We start from the raw sequence: 14,819 nt of genomic DNA on the forward strand, positions 1-14,819 counted from the left end.
TTTCATATTAAAACAAAATAAATCTTTGATTCTGGAAATCTCCACCTTTCTTCCAGCTATAGGTCCCTTCCCTCTTCCCCCTTTTTTTTTTCAATTTATTTATTTTCAGAAAAACATTATTCATTATTTTTTCACCACACCCAGTGCTCCATGCAAGCCGTGCCCTCTATAATACCCACCACCTGGTACCCCAACCTCCCACCCCCCCCCCCCCCGCCACTTCAAACCCTCTTCCCCCTTTTCTAAAACCTCTGGTACACTTGCTCACCTCCCAGTCACACTTTAACCCCTTCTGGTCCTGCTCCTGTTAGGACTACTCTTTATGGTAAAAGCACCTGTTATGACAACTGTAGGATTTCAGTGGGGTGGGCATGTCCTTCTTCTTTGGCTTCCATGACTCCATACTCCCCTGATCTTTCCCCTGTCTTGCTGGCTACTGCTTCTCTCTCTCCTACACTGATGCTCCTCTTGTACTGAATTTCTAAATGTTGCTTTGTTTCAAGGTTTGGTCCTAGATCCTCTATGCTTCTCTATTTTAGCTTTTTCTATGTTTGTTCAACACTCAATCAATTTCATCGAGAGTCTACCAGATGCCAGACTCTGCTCTAGGCGCTGAAAATAAAGCAATGAGTTAAAGCTTCTGCTCTATAAAGCATACTTCTGGTGGAAAAGAAAGAAACAAACAAACACCAAAAAATAAGGGTATAATATAATATCGGGTAGTGATAAGTGCTATGAAGAATAAAAAAGCAATAGCAACATTGATGAAGAATGATGTTGCTATTTGTTGAAATAAGGAAGACTAGGGGGTGAAGAGATTTGGGAGGGGGAAATCAAGAATTCTGTCTGGAGGGGCGTGTGGGGGGCTCAGTGGGTTAATCCTCTGCCTTTGGCTCAGGTCAGGATCCTAGGCTCTCTGCTCAGCGGGGGGCCTGCTTCCCTTCCTCTCTGCCTGCCTCTCTGCCTACTTGTGATCTCTGCCTGTCAAATAAATAAAATCTTAAAAAAAAAAAAAAAAGAATTCTGTCTGGATGTATTAAGGGGTCATTTGGACAGTAGTTATTTAAATAGATTAAATTTCTCTTATGTATGAATCCTTCCTCAGATCTTAGGAGACCTTCGCTGGCCACTCTATCTCTGAAAGCATTCCACCTGCCTCTTCTCTCTTGCCCTCCATAGTTAACGGTCTTCGTGATAGTCACCACAATCTGTAAAAACCAAACTTGGCTATTGTTTGGCTACTCCCACTAAAACTATGTCCTGTGAGAACAGGAATCTTGTCTGTCTGTTTCATAGCTGTGTCCCTGGGCTTGGTATTGTGCCTGTCAGAGAGAAAGGGCTCAACAAATCATCCTTACATGAGGGAACAAAGGGGATGTCTGTCCTCTGGAAAAGTCAGCACAAGTTGGTTCTTATCTGAGCTTAGCCAGTCTCTAGCTATTTAATTTCAGGCAAGTTACCTCTGTGGTATTTTCTCAATACCAGAAGTAATTTGATTAGATGATTTCTAAGGGATAGTTTTTCCACTTTGAAATGTATGATTTTTATTGACTTACTCTGACCAAATTTGTATCTCAAACCTCATTTCAGTAGCAGTGCTTATGGGCTTTCTGATGCAGACTGTTCAAACTCTTGCTTATGGGGATATTTACCACAGGAAATCTGAAGGCTTCTGTATTCACACTCCTAGCTCCCCTAAATCCTGTCTCAGCTATTCATTCATCCGTTCTGCTAGCCTACACTCCAGGACCAGGGAGAAACAATTGGAAAGAAAGGAGAAGTGAAGGAGTTTATTTTCTGGAACATTATGGAACACCTACCTATTCCCAAGTACAGTTCAAGCCTTTGAAGGTAAAGTATGATACCTTTGAAGGTGTCATATTTCATGTGTATTTAAGAGTTATTTGGATATCAAAGCATATTTCTACAAAACCCTGTGAAGTAGGTATTAACACCCCCATTTCACTGATGTAGGAAATGAGGTTCAGGGACAAGAACTGATCTGCCCTAGTTCAGACAAGTGGCAGAAAAAAAGATTAGAAGCTAGGTCTCGCCCCACCTCCTCATTCTGCTTTCCCCCACACCACAGATGCCTATGGTCAAGGGCAAACCCTCTTGGATACAATCAGTTTCCAGTGGACTCAGGTCTATTTGTTGAGTCAACAAATGAAAATAAATTGGATTAAGAAACCCTCTCTTAAAATCCAGGGTTCAAAAAGTTGACAGTTTACCTTTCAATTCATTGCAGAGAAAATCCTATTGCAGAGGCATTGATTACTGTGTAACTTAAATACATAGCTAGGTGGAAATAATGCCACAAAAATATCAGTATGTTTACAGAGGCAGAAAAGATGTGTCTTCTGAAACAGCAAGATTTCCCAGGGCTCCTTCTGGAGAAGGAAGAGGGGGATGCCAGGATTATCTATTCCCTACATGACCATCTTTGGAAAGATCCTCCTCGCTCGTTTACTTTTCTTTAGCATTTTTAAAAAACTTCACTTTCAGAAGAGTCCTTTTTGCTTAATGGGAAAGAAATTCTTTTCCCACCAAGATATGCTTATTGCAGAATGTCCGACTCAGATGTATGGGCATCAGTGAGAATATGAACCTATGTCACACCAAAATATGTAAAGCTGTATATGTGAATCTTAGCATTGGTTTCAGCGTTCTGAAATAATAACTTAAAAAATAACAAACCTTTAGCGTTATCATAAAGCAGGGAGGATAATCAAGGCAGATTGGGTGTAGTTACTTTTTCTCCCTTCCAGCCTCTTTCCCTTTCAACGTAAAAATTGTCTGGAAAAAAGGATTGGATGTCGTGAATAGAGAACTTCATTTTTTCCATCACTACCAACAATGGCAAAAACAGACATCTAAAAACTAAACTGTCAATAAAACAAGATCATAAATAGAAAAAATGAATAAATAGAATTTATTTTGTCCGAAGGGGCTGTCCGGGTCCGAGGTCCCAGCGCGCGGAAAGCGCCCCAAGGGGAGGGCCCGAGGCCCGAACGCCCTCAGGGGAGCAGCAGGGAGCCCAGCAGCAGCTCACCCTGGCCCAGCCGGCGGCCCCGCTCGCGGCCGCGGCCCCGCTTCTCCGCCTGGACGCGCACGGCCAGGCGGCGCACCTGCTCCTCCGACAGCCCGTCCAGGCACACGTCCTGGTCGAAGGCGGCCTTGCGGCTCGGCCGCACCACGGCGCTGCGCTGCGGGCGCGTCTTGCCTGGAGAGCGCAGGACGAAGCTGACGCGGCAGCCCACGGCTCGGGGCTCGGCGGTCCCTGCGGGGAGGCCCTCGGCGCCTAGCAGCCGCACGCGGAGCCGCCCGCTGGCCCGGCTGTACTCGGCTGCCAGGCGCAGGGCGCCCCCGTCGCGGCCCAGGGCCACGGTGCCCTCGGCCTCCAGGCGCTCGGGCCGCGGGTCGGGGCCAGGCGGTGGAGGCGGCGGCGGGGACGCGGAGGGGGCCCGGGCCGGGGGCCGCGAGCCGGCGCCGCGCTCGTCGTCGTCGTCGTCCCCGCTGGACACGGAGCGGGCGCGCGCCAGGGTACGGCTCCTCCGGGCCCGCAGCGCGCGGCTCAGCAGTCCTTCGGGGGCGCGCAGGAGGCGGTGGGCGCGGGGCGGCGGCTTGGGCACGTCCGGGGTCTGCCGTGGGCCGGCGGGGATCGCGGGGTCGGGGACCGGGGCTGCTCCCGGGAGCAGGAGCGGAGCGGCGCCGGCGCCCCCGAGGAAGAGTGACTCCTTGCGGCGGGTGTGCGGGCTCTCGAGCAGCGCGCAGAAGCCGTAGGCGGTGCGCGCGCGCGGCAGGTGCGGCAGCGAGAGCGCGGCCTGCGAGCGTGGGTCCCAGTCCGTGTGTCCCGCGGCACCGTAGGCTCCTCCGGGCCACAGGTCTGGCTCAGCGGCGCAGCGCCGCGGCAGAGCCGCGGCCGGAGGCGGAGACTCGGGTGCGCAGGGCGCGGGCAGCCGGGGCGGGATGCAGAACTCGGGGATGCGGGCCGGGGTGAGCACGTTGGAGAAAGCAGGCTCCGGAGCGGAGGCGCGCAGTTTCCCAAGGAGCCGCATCCTCCGAGGCTGAGGCTGGGAGTGGTGGCAAGAAGTACTCCTGCGGGGAAAGAAGTTGGTGAGCGTGGACGCCTGGAGCCCCTTGGGAAGTGGCTGGACCGCTCCCTGGGCCCTCTGAGTGTACCAACGGCCTACGATCCCTGGCTAATCCAAGCCCAGCTCTCCCGCACCACAGGCCTGCCCGCCTTCCACTCATTGGTACTAAATAAACGAACAAATCGATATCAGACCTTTCCTTCCTTCTCCAGTCACTCAAGGTCATGAGTTGCAAGTTCAGGGCTGGCTGGCTCCCGGTCCTGGCTGGGGCGCCAGCTTCAGTACTCTGGCTGGGACAGTGGCGCCCCTGCCTTATACTGGCAGCCCGAGTCCCGCCCAGCCGGCCGGGAGCCCAACCCCTGGAGGCCCCGGACAGCCCGCCTTCCAAGACAGCCCCGCTCGCCCTGCTCGCCGCTGCCCGGGGCCCGGCAGCGGATGCTTGGGCGTGACCGTGTGGTCAGTCCTGGGACCGGCATCCTCTCGGCGTGCACAGAGGATGCAGGTGAAAAGAGCATGCCCGTTTGCCCTGCCCAGGGAGAACTTGGCGGCGGAACATGCTGGCGGCCTCTTGGAGAAAGTGAAACAGGATGAGGAACCAGGAAGTTTTTTGCTAGGAGCTAAAGCCTGTCAGCCTGCGCGTGACGGACACGCCCGAGGTTCTTCTATTTTACTCCCTCCACGCACCCGCCACGTGTAGATGGAGTTTCCACGTACCCGTGTACTTATTACAGGGTTCCCTCTGCTGGATGGTGGCCTCCTTAATAGCCTGCTCAGTCAATGCCGTAAATGCTGATGAACTGGGTGGATTTTGCAAACATTTCTGAATGTCGGCAGCCTGTCATCTGTTGTCACAAGAGATGGGGCCTCTGGCTCACACTCTAGAAAAATAACACTTGATATTCCCAAAGCCATCCCTTTTCTGCTTCAGTAGGGAGTGACCAGTTAGAAAGCCCTTTACGGAAAATCTACGTTGCCTCTTTCCACGCCCCACCTCGTCCCCCCACACCTTCATTTTCTAATATGAGAAAACTGGAAGCCCAGAGTGACTTGAGGAAATTCCATAAAGGTTAAATAAAGCCAGTTAATGGCAGAACCTGGAACTAGCAACTTCCTGTTTACTTGGATTTGCATGTGATGCTTCCTGCTATCTGAAATGCCCTTCCTCTGCTTTTTCTCTCTGTAGGAACTCGTTTATTTTCCATAATTCAGCCAGACAAGCATCCCCTTCAGGAACCTTTACCCAACTCCCTCTCTACAGTTCATCAGTTCCTCCTTACTCCTTCCACATATCTTTTATGTACCAGCATTGCTGCATTTAGCATGCTGCTTTGGAATTTTGGGTTTACAGGTTGTCTCCCCCAATAGACTAAGAGTTTCTTGAGGGCAAAGACTGGAACGACTCATTCAGGGTGTTTGGGGACCTCTTGAATGTAGGTATAATAAAATAAGAGTGCTTGGATTCAGAATCTGGGTTTGCCTCCCTCCTAGTTGCCCTATACAAGGGACAAATCTGCCTGTCTTATTAATCTTTTATCCAATTCCAGCACCTGGAATACAATGCCAGGCAAATAATAAGTGCTCAGTAAATATTTGAGTGAATTACATTGTGTGGAATTGAGCCTGATCTACAATCCAGGTCTTATGACTGTCAGGTGCTTTTAACCAACTACCCCTCTAACGACATTATTCAGTTTCTCACAGTAAACCGGTCAGGTGGACATTGCTCCTGTTTACCAGATGAGAAACTGAGGCTTAGGTTAAGAGATTTGTCTAGGGTCCTTCAAACTATGAATAATATGCTGTTTCCCAAGTCCCAACTTTTTGCTAATTTCTTCCTTCCTTCTCTTTTTCAGTTCAATATAATTGGCTAAGTCTGTTGTGTGTCAGACTTTGTGTGTGTGTGGCTTGTATTACACTTTACACCCAGAACGTTAATTCTTAGCTACTCAGTCTACTGTTAAGCATTTTCCACTATCCTTGCTTTGGAATAAGTAACCATTATTTCCAAATCCTTAGAAGTAAGGAGAGTGAATGTTTCCCCATGTTAATAATAATATTTTCTTAACTGATCACTGTTCTCCTTTGGTATATGCTTTTTTGATGGGACAAGCATGAATCATGCAACCAGGGAACAATAACCATCCTGCCAAAGCCAAACTTGCAGGCAGAGGTGTCCCGGGGGTCTCTAAGTGCATCAGTCCCTCTGATTCTTCAGACCCATCTGCAGATTTGCAGGCAAATGGTCTTCTCAAAAGCATTAAACACCAGCATTAGGTCCTGCCAATGTGCCGGCTCACTTCAAATTAGACCTCAATGAAAATGGCTCTCCCGAGGGCCTTCACAGCAGGAGCACACAAACATTTTGTCAGTGGGTAAATGCCACCAAAAGCAGGACGTGGGATTTGAGTCATTACACTGCCAGCGCTTTCATGTTCATAGGACAACATAATCAGGGCTGGAAACCCAGTCCTTATCTAGAGCGTTTTCTAAAACCATTAGTTTTCCATGAATCAATATTCTACAGAAAAGACAGTGAGATACAGGGAAATTAAATTACTTACCCCAGAATACACTCCAGTCATTCATTCATTTAAGCCCATAGCTGCAGGCTGTGTCCACAGTTAGAGGCCTGATTTTCTTCCTGATTCTGAAATCACACTGGGAAAAAGTGAATAACAATGCCTTTTTGTTTTGTTTCAGTGGAAACTCTGATCACTCCGATTGTTTCATTGTCTTGTGCCTTATGACCACATAAGGTTTACCACTGTCTTGCATTTAAAGCTTTGACATTGTTATTTCAAATAATCTATCCCAAGAATAATATTAACGTTTACTGAACGCTCACTATATACTGGGTCTTATTTAATCCCTAAACAACCCACTAAAGTAGGTAAGGATGAAGAAACTGTGGCTCATAGAAGAGAAACAACTTGTCTAGAGGCTCATAGCCATGCAAAGCAAGGTTGGGAGTCAAATCCAGATCCTTCTGGCTCATTATGCTGAATGCTTTATTTATATCATACCATTTCCCTAGAGTGTCTCCTTCAGAGCTATTTTTTTCTGAACCCATGTCCTCTCTGGGTAGTTAGATAAAAGAAAAAGAGACCTTTGTTCCAAAGCCTTGGGTTGAAACTACACACCTATTGTTTATACCAGCACCTAATAGCTTACCACAGGCAATTGTCATAAGCAGGAAATCACTGGTTTTGCACAATAGTGCTGTTTTGTAAACAGAATCCTTATCCTCCCCGGAAGTGTGATCACTCTCTTTATTTATATCATACCTTTTTCCAAAACAGGATTTAAAGGGATTTATGTAACAAAGACCCAGGGAACTTACGAATTAGAGCCTGACGATAAAAATGGAAAAGAAATGCAATGGATTGAGTAAGGAACCATGAATTAGGTCCCAAACTAACATGTACCAACACCCATAACCCTAAAATGGGATGGACAAGATATGAAGACAGTGAAAGAGGCTGCAATGGGAAGGCTTGGGGTTGTGAAAATCCCACAGGACCCTCACAGTCCACCAGTCTTGGAAAACCAGAAGAACCTTGGAAAACCAGAAAAACATGGGAATGGCCATGTCTCCTTTACAGAAAAAAGTACAGTGATGGAAAATCATCATCAAAAAGACTGTAGCAACACAGAAGTGGGTTTCCGTTGGAACAGTCCATGAAGTTAACAATATGTAAGGCTATATATCCCTTAACATCACAATTGGATAAAGATGCGGTCTCCTAAAGGCCAGAACTAAATGGGAATATACAACATCGACACTATTTCTTTTTTTGTGGGCATTGGAGTTTTTATCAGTTTATGCCCTGGTTCATTGAAAGTTAGAGCAAGCTTACAAATACAGGTGCAACATGATGATAAAATAAAAGAAAAAGAAGAGGATGAAGTAACTGACCCAGAAAGAAAGAAGGGTAAGGACGATATGATAAAATCGGAAAAGAAGTTATAATGGAAACGATGTAGTGAAGTTTTTTTTTTTCTTTGTAGCTGCCACAGCATTAGAACATGAGCCAAAAATCTGGCATCACCAGAGCTGACTTCGAACTCCAGTGCTGCAATTCACTTTTTCATTGTCCTCAAACAAGTCATTGCACCTCCAATATGACTTGTTTTTATCCATTAGATGGGAAAGATGAACATTGTTTTCTGAAGACAGAGTGGGAACTTGCTTGTGAACATACTTTGTAAATCATACAGTGCCTCAATCCTCTACTTGCTGTTTCCTGCAAGCTTCCTTGTTTCCTGTTCCTTTTATATCAACCCCCCCCCTTCAAGATTCCTATCCACTTTTCTGGAACTCTGTTCAAACATTACGACCTCCTGAAAGCCCTCTAGGACTGACAAGGTTTGGTCATGGGCCTCTTTTCTTCAGAGTGAAGGGAAGGCATAGCAGTGAATTTTGGAGTCTCTGAAACTTGGGTTTACAATCCCACTCTGACATTTTCCATATGAGTGACCTTAGCCAAGTTAGTAAAAGCCTCTGAGTCCAATCTTATTTATTAATCTTATCTTACCTCCATCTTGTGAGGATTAGAGATAGGACATAGAAAGCACAAAGGACATAACAGGGCTCTGGGAATTTTGGTTATTATTACTGAAATAATGTCCTTGGATTAAGTTTCCCATGTAAAACTTTCAAAATTGCTTAGTTTGCTAAAACATATTAAGTCCATGTTTACATTTGAAAGCTTTTAAAGATGGTTAATGAAAAATACATGGGAGGTGAACCATGAGAGACTATGGACTCTGAAAAACAGTCTGAGGGGTTTGAAGTGGCGGGGGGGTGGGAGGTTGGGGTACCAGGTGGTGGGTATTATAGAGGGCACAGCTTGCATGGAGCACTGGGTGTGGTGAAAAAATAATGAATACTGTTTTTCTGAAAATAAATAAATTGGGAAAAAAAATACATGGAACAACTTAAAACTAACTCTTGGTCCACCAAGAAATAACTGCTGAATATTTAATATTATCCCGACTGAATGCTTATCAAGCTAACAAATAAAAATCAAGGTTATCAATGTCCTTTTTTTCTTTTTCCAGAGGAGGAGTGTCTAGATTCTTCCATTTGTTTGCTTCTCCCTCCAGATAACTGTCTAGACTAATTTATGGTTATCTTTTACGAATCTTCAGCTTACTGGGCTTTCTCCTTTCCTGTCAGAGATTAGTCTCCTTTATGTACACATTAGGTACTCAATGTATGCAGTACTTCTAGTCAGTTTTACGAATACCATCCTTGTTTATTCTTCGTAACAATCATGTCAGTCTAATGCTCATTTTATAGAGGAGGACATTGAGACTCAGTGTTTCCTTCAAGATACAAACCTGGTCTTGACTCCATAGCTTATGTTCTTTTCCCAAAACAATGTTTACCATTGCTTGTGACCCAGGGGATTTAAAAAATACACTGGAAAGCAAAAGCAGCTTGGACACAAATTGTCATGAGGAAGTGAGAAGTAACTCAGACTTTTAAGCACATTTGCATGTTATCTCCTTCTGGCTACTTTCCTCTGCTTTTGCCCACGTTGAAATGCTTCTGTTCCCAGAGTTTCTTCTGCAGTCTCCCTCTGATTGATCCCCAGGGATTCAGTTTAATCTCTTTGTGCATGCTTCTCCGGGGCGTCACGGTCCCCCACCTGCAATCAGCCTGCCCTCCCACTCCTCCCTGGAGCTAAGAAGCAAACCTGACCATGTCACTCCCGGACTTCCAGCCTTCTGTGTTGCCTCACTGCCTCTAGGATAAAGCCCAAAGTTCTCTGCTTGGAGTACGAGAGTCTTCATGATCTGGCCGCTCCCAGCCACAATCTCCAGCTATTCCCACTATGCCTAGGACTGCAGTCCCTGTACTTGCTGTTCCCTGAAAGCACATATTCACTCACCTCAGGTCTTTGTTCATGCTATTCTCTCTACCTGACGAGCCCAGCGGCCATCTGCCTTTAACAGTCCTCTTCATTCCTTCGCCTTCTCCTAAAAGCCTTCCCTGACCTCCCAGGGTTGGGCCATGCAGTCCGCTATGAGAGTGCTTCTACTATGGTATTCAAGACGTTTGCTTGCCTGTCTGTTTCTCCCGCAGGTCTCTTTGACAGAGACTTTCACCCCCATTCCGCAGGCCCAGCACAGGACTGTCACACGGGTGCCAGATGTCTGCTGAAATCAGGCACAGTCTTGCGCTGCTACTTAACTGGGTGTTCCTCCAAGTGCGTTTGTATCTCATCTTTTCAAACAGATGATTAAGTTCATTTGAGGTTAAGAATCCCTTTTTATATATATATCCTCCTTCCCTTTTTGAGAATTTACCTTAATTGTTCATATTTTTGCCTAAAAAGGAACCAGGTAAGAAACTAGCATTAACTTTTCATTTCTACTCTAAGGAAGTTAGTACATTAATTCCTATGATGCTTGTCTTAAAAGAACTCTTATTGCTTAATTCAAGTTATCTACACTGTTGTGTTATTCGAATCTCCTTAGGTCAAATAAATAGTCTTTTAAAAATTCAACCATGTAGGTGCATTTACATTATGAAAGTGATTTATTATTGTACTCATGTTAAATCAAGTAGTTGATATGACTTACTAAATTGATGAACACGGCAGTTAACAGGTAGCCACTTATACTTTTCTCATGAACAGTCAGAAAACGAACTTCCTGTCTTGATCCCCAACCGTTTCATTCTAGTTGATCACTGATTTCTTTTCTCTACAAGTAGTAACCAAATTTTTAAGTATTCCATTCTCTTCTCATCACTAACAGGGTTGACCAAGAGCAACATCCCTGTTGAACACTTACGTTTCTTTTACTGTCCACAAGATCTAGACCCTGTTCACACGCTCAATTTTTCCTTTTTAAGTATTTTTTTTAATTATATAACCTTTAATGAATGCAAAAAAGCCCCTAAACATAATATGGTAACACACTTGTTTATCCATCAACCAGCTTAAGAAATAAGTTTTCATAACAGTTGAAACCCCCTATAATACTTCTCGATCACCTTTTTGTCTCTTTGTTGTCCCAGAGTTAAATATTACCCTGAATTTGAGGCTTATTGTCTTTCTCTAAATATTAGTTTTATGCCCTATGTACATATCCCTACAAATTATTCTGTTTATTTTTTGGTTTTGAACTTTATAAAAATGGTTAAGACTACAAACATTCTTCTGCAGTTTTTCTTTATTCAACATTCTGTTTTTAAGACTCATTTACATATCTGTGTACAGGTCTAGTTCATTCGTTTCACTGTCAGAGAGAATTCCACTGTAAAAATGTACTTCATTTCTTTTGCCAATGAACATTGGGATTGTCTCCAGTTTTCTAGTGCCGGTATGGTCATTTGTATACATGTCTTCTCAGCCACCTATACACAGATTTTCTAGAGTACATTTCCAGAAATAGAAGAGCTGGTAATAGGGTATTTGCATCTTCAGTTTTAATGCAAAGTTGCTTTTCTCATCAGCAGTCGATAACATTTCTTGCTGTTCCATATCTTCAACTACATTTGTATTATCAGCTTTTAAAAGACTGCTAATATGGTGAGTGTTGTGGGCTAAACTGTGTCCTTCCTAAGTTCATATGTGAAGTCCTTACCCTCAGTGCCTCCAAGTGCGACCACATTTGGAGTTAGGGTCTTTAAAGAGGTTGTTATGATTCAGTGAGGTCATTAAGGTGAACCCTAATCTGAGAGGACTAATCTGAGAGATTAGGACTCAGGCATCCACGGAGGAGGATGAAGGCATGGGGAGAAGACCATCATCTGAAAACCCAGAAGAAAGGCCCTCAGAAAAAATCAATGCTACCCACACCTGGATTTTGGACTTTTTTTTTTTTTTTTTAAGATTTATTTATTTATTTGACACAGAGAGAGAGAGATCACAAGTAGGCAGAGGGGCAGGCAAGGGGCGGGGGGGGGGGAAGCAGGCACCCTGTCGAGCAGAAAGCCCAATGTGGGGCTTCATCCCAGAACACTAAGATCATGACCTGAGCCCAAGGCAGAGGCTTAACCCACTGAGCCATCCAGGTGCTCCGGATTTTGGACTTCTAATCTCTAGTCTCGAATCTTCTTTATCTCCACGCAGAGATAAAGCTGTCACTACATTGTACACCTGAAACTAATATTACAGTGTATGTTAACTGAAATTTAAATAAAAACTTAAAAAATCAGAATTCTCTGTTGTTTGAGCCAGCTAGTCCATGGTGTTTTGTTATTGCAGCCCTAGCAAACCAAGGCAATGAAGTTAAAAATCATAGTTTTAATTTGTATTTCTCTCATTTACAATTGAGGTTGAGCAATTTTCCATATGTTAATTAGCCATTCAGATTTCTTCTATAAAATTCTTTAAAATATTTTATTTATTTGGGAGAGAAAGTGAGCACAAGCCGAGTGGGGGCAGTACAGAAGGAAAGCGAGAAGCAGACTCCACATTAATTAAGGAGCCCTAGGTGGGGCTCAATCCCAGGACCCCAAGACCATGACCGGAGCTGAAGGCAGATGCTTAACTGACTGAGCCACCCAGGTACCCCTATAAAATTCTTTTTAAGAAGTCTTTCACTTTGTGTTTTTATAGTGCTATTTCCTTCTCTTATACATATATACACACATTGGACACTTCTTTTTTGGTCATATTTAAGTGCTGTTAATGTCATCACCCTGTGACTTGCTCTTCATACTTTTATGATGTCTTTTGAGAAATAGGAGTTTTAAAACTTTAATGTAATCAGATGTATCAATTTTTTCCTTCACGATTTTGCTTAAGAAATAATTCCCTGCCCCTAGGTCATAAAGATATTTTTTTCCATTTTCTTCTGATGTTTTAAAAGTTTTGCTTACTCATATTTAGACTGTTAAGCCACCAATTGGCAGAATCTCCAGCCAGTGCTCCCTAAATGTGAGTAGGCTTTTTTGGGGTATTCAAATAGTCTGGACAATCATGAGATAGAGATCTTATAAGGATTCCTGGATCATGTCAACTTATAAACCATTGAATGTCTGGTCATAGATCTGAGTACGACAGGCATTTTTGTCTGAATATTTCAAATATCATCTCAAAGGACTTATTTATCCTATCTTGGCTACACTTCACCTCCTGACTTTTATTTGAAAGCCACAACCTATGCTACCAAGTTCTTTAAGATTATTCCCCAAATGCTATGAATGGACAGACTTTGGTAACTGTAAAGAATTAGATGTAAACAGCCTACGGTTTCCTCCCTTATAATAGGACCGCTCTATTTTCCTGGGGGACACCCAGGACTGAATGTGGCTCATTTTGATTTTCTTTTCGCATTAATGACAGACTGTCTGGGTCCATCTCCATCATGATCTGGCTGTGTGAGCCTGGGCAAGTTTCTTAAATTTATGTAAACCTCAGTTTTGTCACCTATAAAAGCGGGTTAATAATAGTTCTAACTATATCCTAGGGTTATGCTGATTAGTAATCCATGTAAAGCCATTAGGATATAGTGTCTGGCATGTACTCAGTAAATCTTAATCTATTTTATGGTAGTGATATTAATGGTAATGGCAACAGTGGTATTTTGTTACTATACTCTTTGTTCCTATATCAGGTTAAATTTTTCAGGCACAAATGAGATCTTAGAAAGGAACTAAAGGAGGAAAAACAACTCATTTTGGTAGGTAACAACTCTGGCCCAAGCTCTTTGCAAAGAATTTTTTATCTGACCTTTCACCAATCTTACAAGTTTCCAATGTCCTAGCATTTAAACATAAATCCTGGCTGAGAGCGTTTAAATAACTCCTCCTAAAGTTACTTGGTCACCAACCACAGACCTAGAATCTAAAAGCTGTTATCTGATACAAAAGCCTAAGGTCTGTGATGTTAACACTGTCTTCAGAAATCACTTGAGGCTCAAACAAGTTGGTGGACCTGCCCCCAAAGCCCAGGCTGCTGACCTTAGGAGCTTTGAGAAGTCATGGCAGATCTGTGTTAGAGTTTCTTCAGGACTTTGTACACTGTTTTGACAGGCTTAGAAGGGAGTCCAAAGCTGGGACAAGCACACTGGCCTGCATCTCAAAGTGCTTGGGGCTCCAGACCTGTCTCTACTGTTTACCAGTTGGCCTCTGGGTAGGTCACTTAACCTCCCCAGATCTCATTTTCTCCACATGAAACATGACACTCAATGATACCAGGTAATCTTCAAATTCCTTTGTAGGGCTTCATTCTCAGAATCCAAAAATTCTACAAAGCAGCTACATAAGGTTCTACAAGGAAGCCCCTCCCGGGCCCCATCCAAATCCGGAGAACAACTTTACAGTTCCCCAGCTGCTCTGCTTTTCTTTTGGTCTCACTAAGCTAGAAATGGACTTCTCAGCTCCTAAATCATGTCAATGGATCCCTGTAAGGGAGAACCCTTCCTTGACCCTTCCTCATTGCGGTACTTGGGAGTTCCCAGTCTTGTGGCATCCCATTGTCTGCCTTGTCATCTTGTGGTGTTCTCTCCTATGTCTGTGTCTCCCAGTCTCTCCTCCTCTTATAACACCATTCTTTTGGATAAAGAGCCCACCCTACTCTGGTAGGACCTCATCCAAACTCATTACATCTGCAAAGATCTTATTTCCAAATGTATTCACCTTCTGAGGTACCTGAGGTTAGGTCTTCAACATAGATTTTTTGGGGGCCACAGCTGAACCTGTAATTGTGGCTAACTTGTACTTTGTCTGAGCCATCTGTCAGCAATGGCCCCCCAGCCCAATGT

The 14,819-nt window shown here is 44.3% G+C and overlaps 1 protein-coding gene across 1 annotated transcript; it reads right to left on the minus strand.

Annotated features, from left to right (window-relative positions):
- Positions 1-3,017: 3,017 nt before the first annotated feature.
- Positions 3,018-4,391, minus strand: LOC122894654 (C2 calcium-dependent domain-containing protein 4A-like). Its single transcript, XM_044232412.1, has 2 exons — positions 4,289-4,391; positions 3,018-4,098 (listed from the first exon to the last, which is right to left on the minus strand). Exons 1-2 carry the CDS (start codon positions 4,318-4,320, stop codon positions 3,018-3,020), a joined length of 1,113 nt encoding a protein of 370 aa, XP_044088347.1. The 5' UTR covers positions 4,321-4,391.
- Positions 4,392-14,819: the final 10,428 nt, after the last annotated feature.

This window comes from Neovison vison, chromosome 13 (genome assembly GCF_020171115.1).
Source record: "Neovison vison isolate M4711 chromosome 13, ASM_NN_V1, whole genome shotgun sequence".
NCBI lineage: Eukaryota > Metazoa > Chordata > Mammalia > Carnivora > Mustelidae > Neogale > Neogale vison.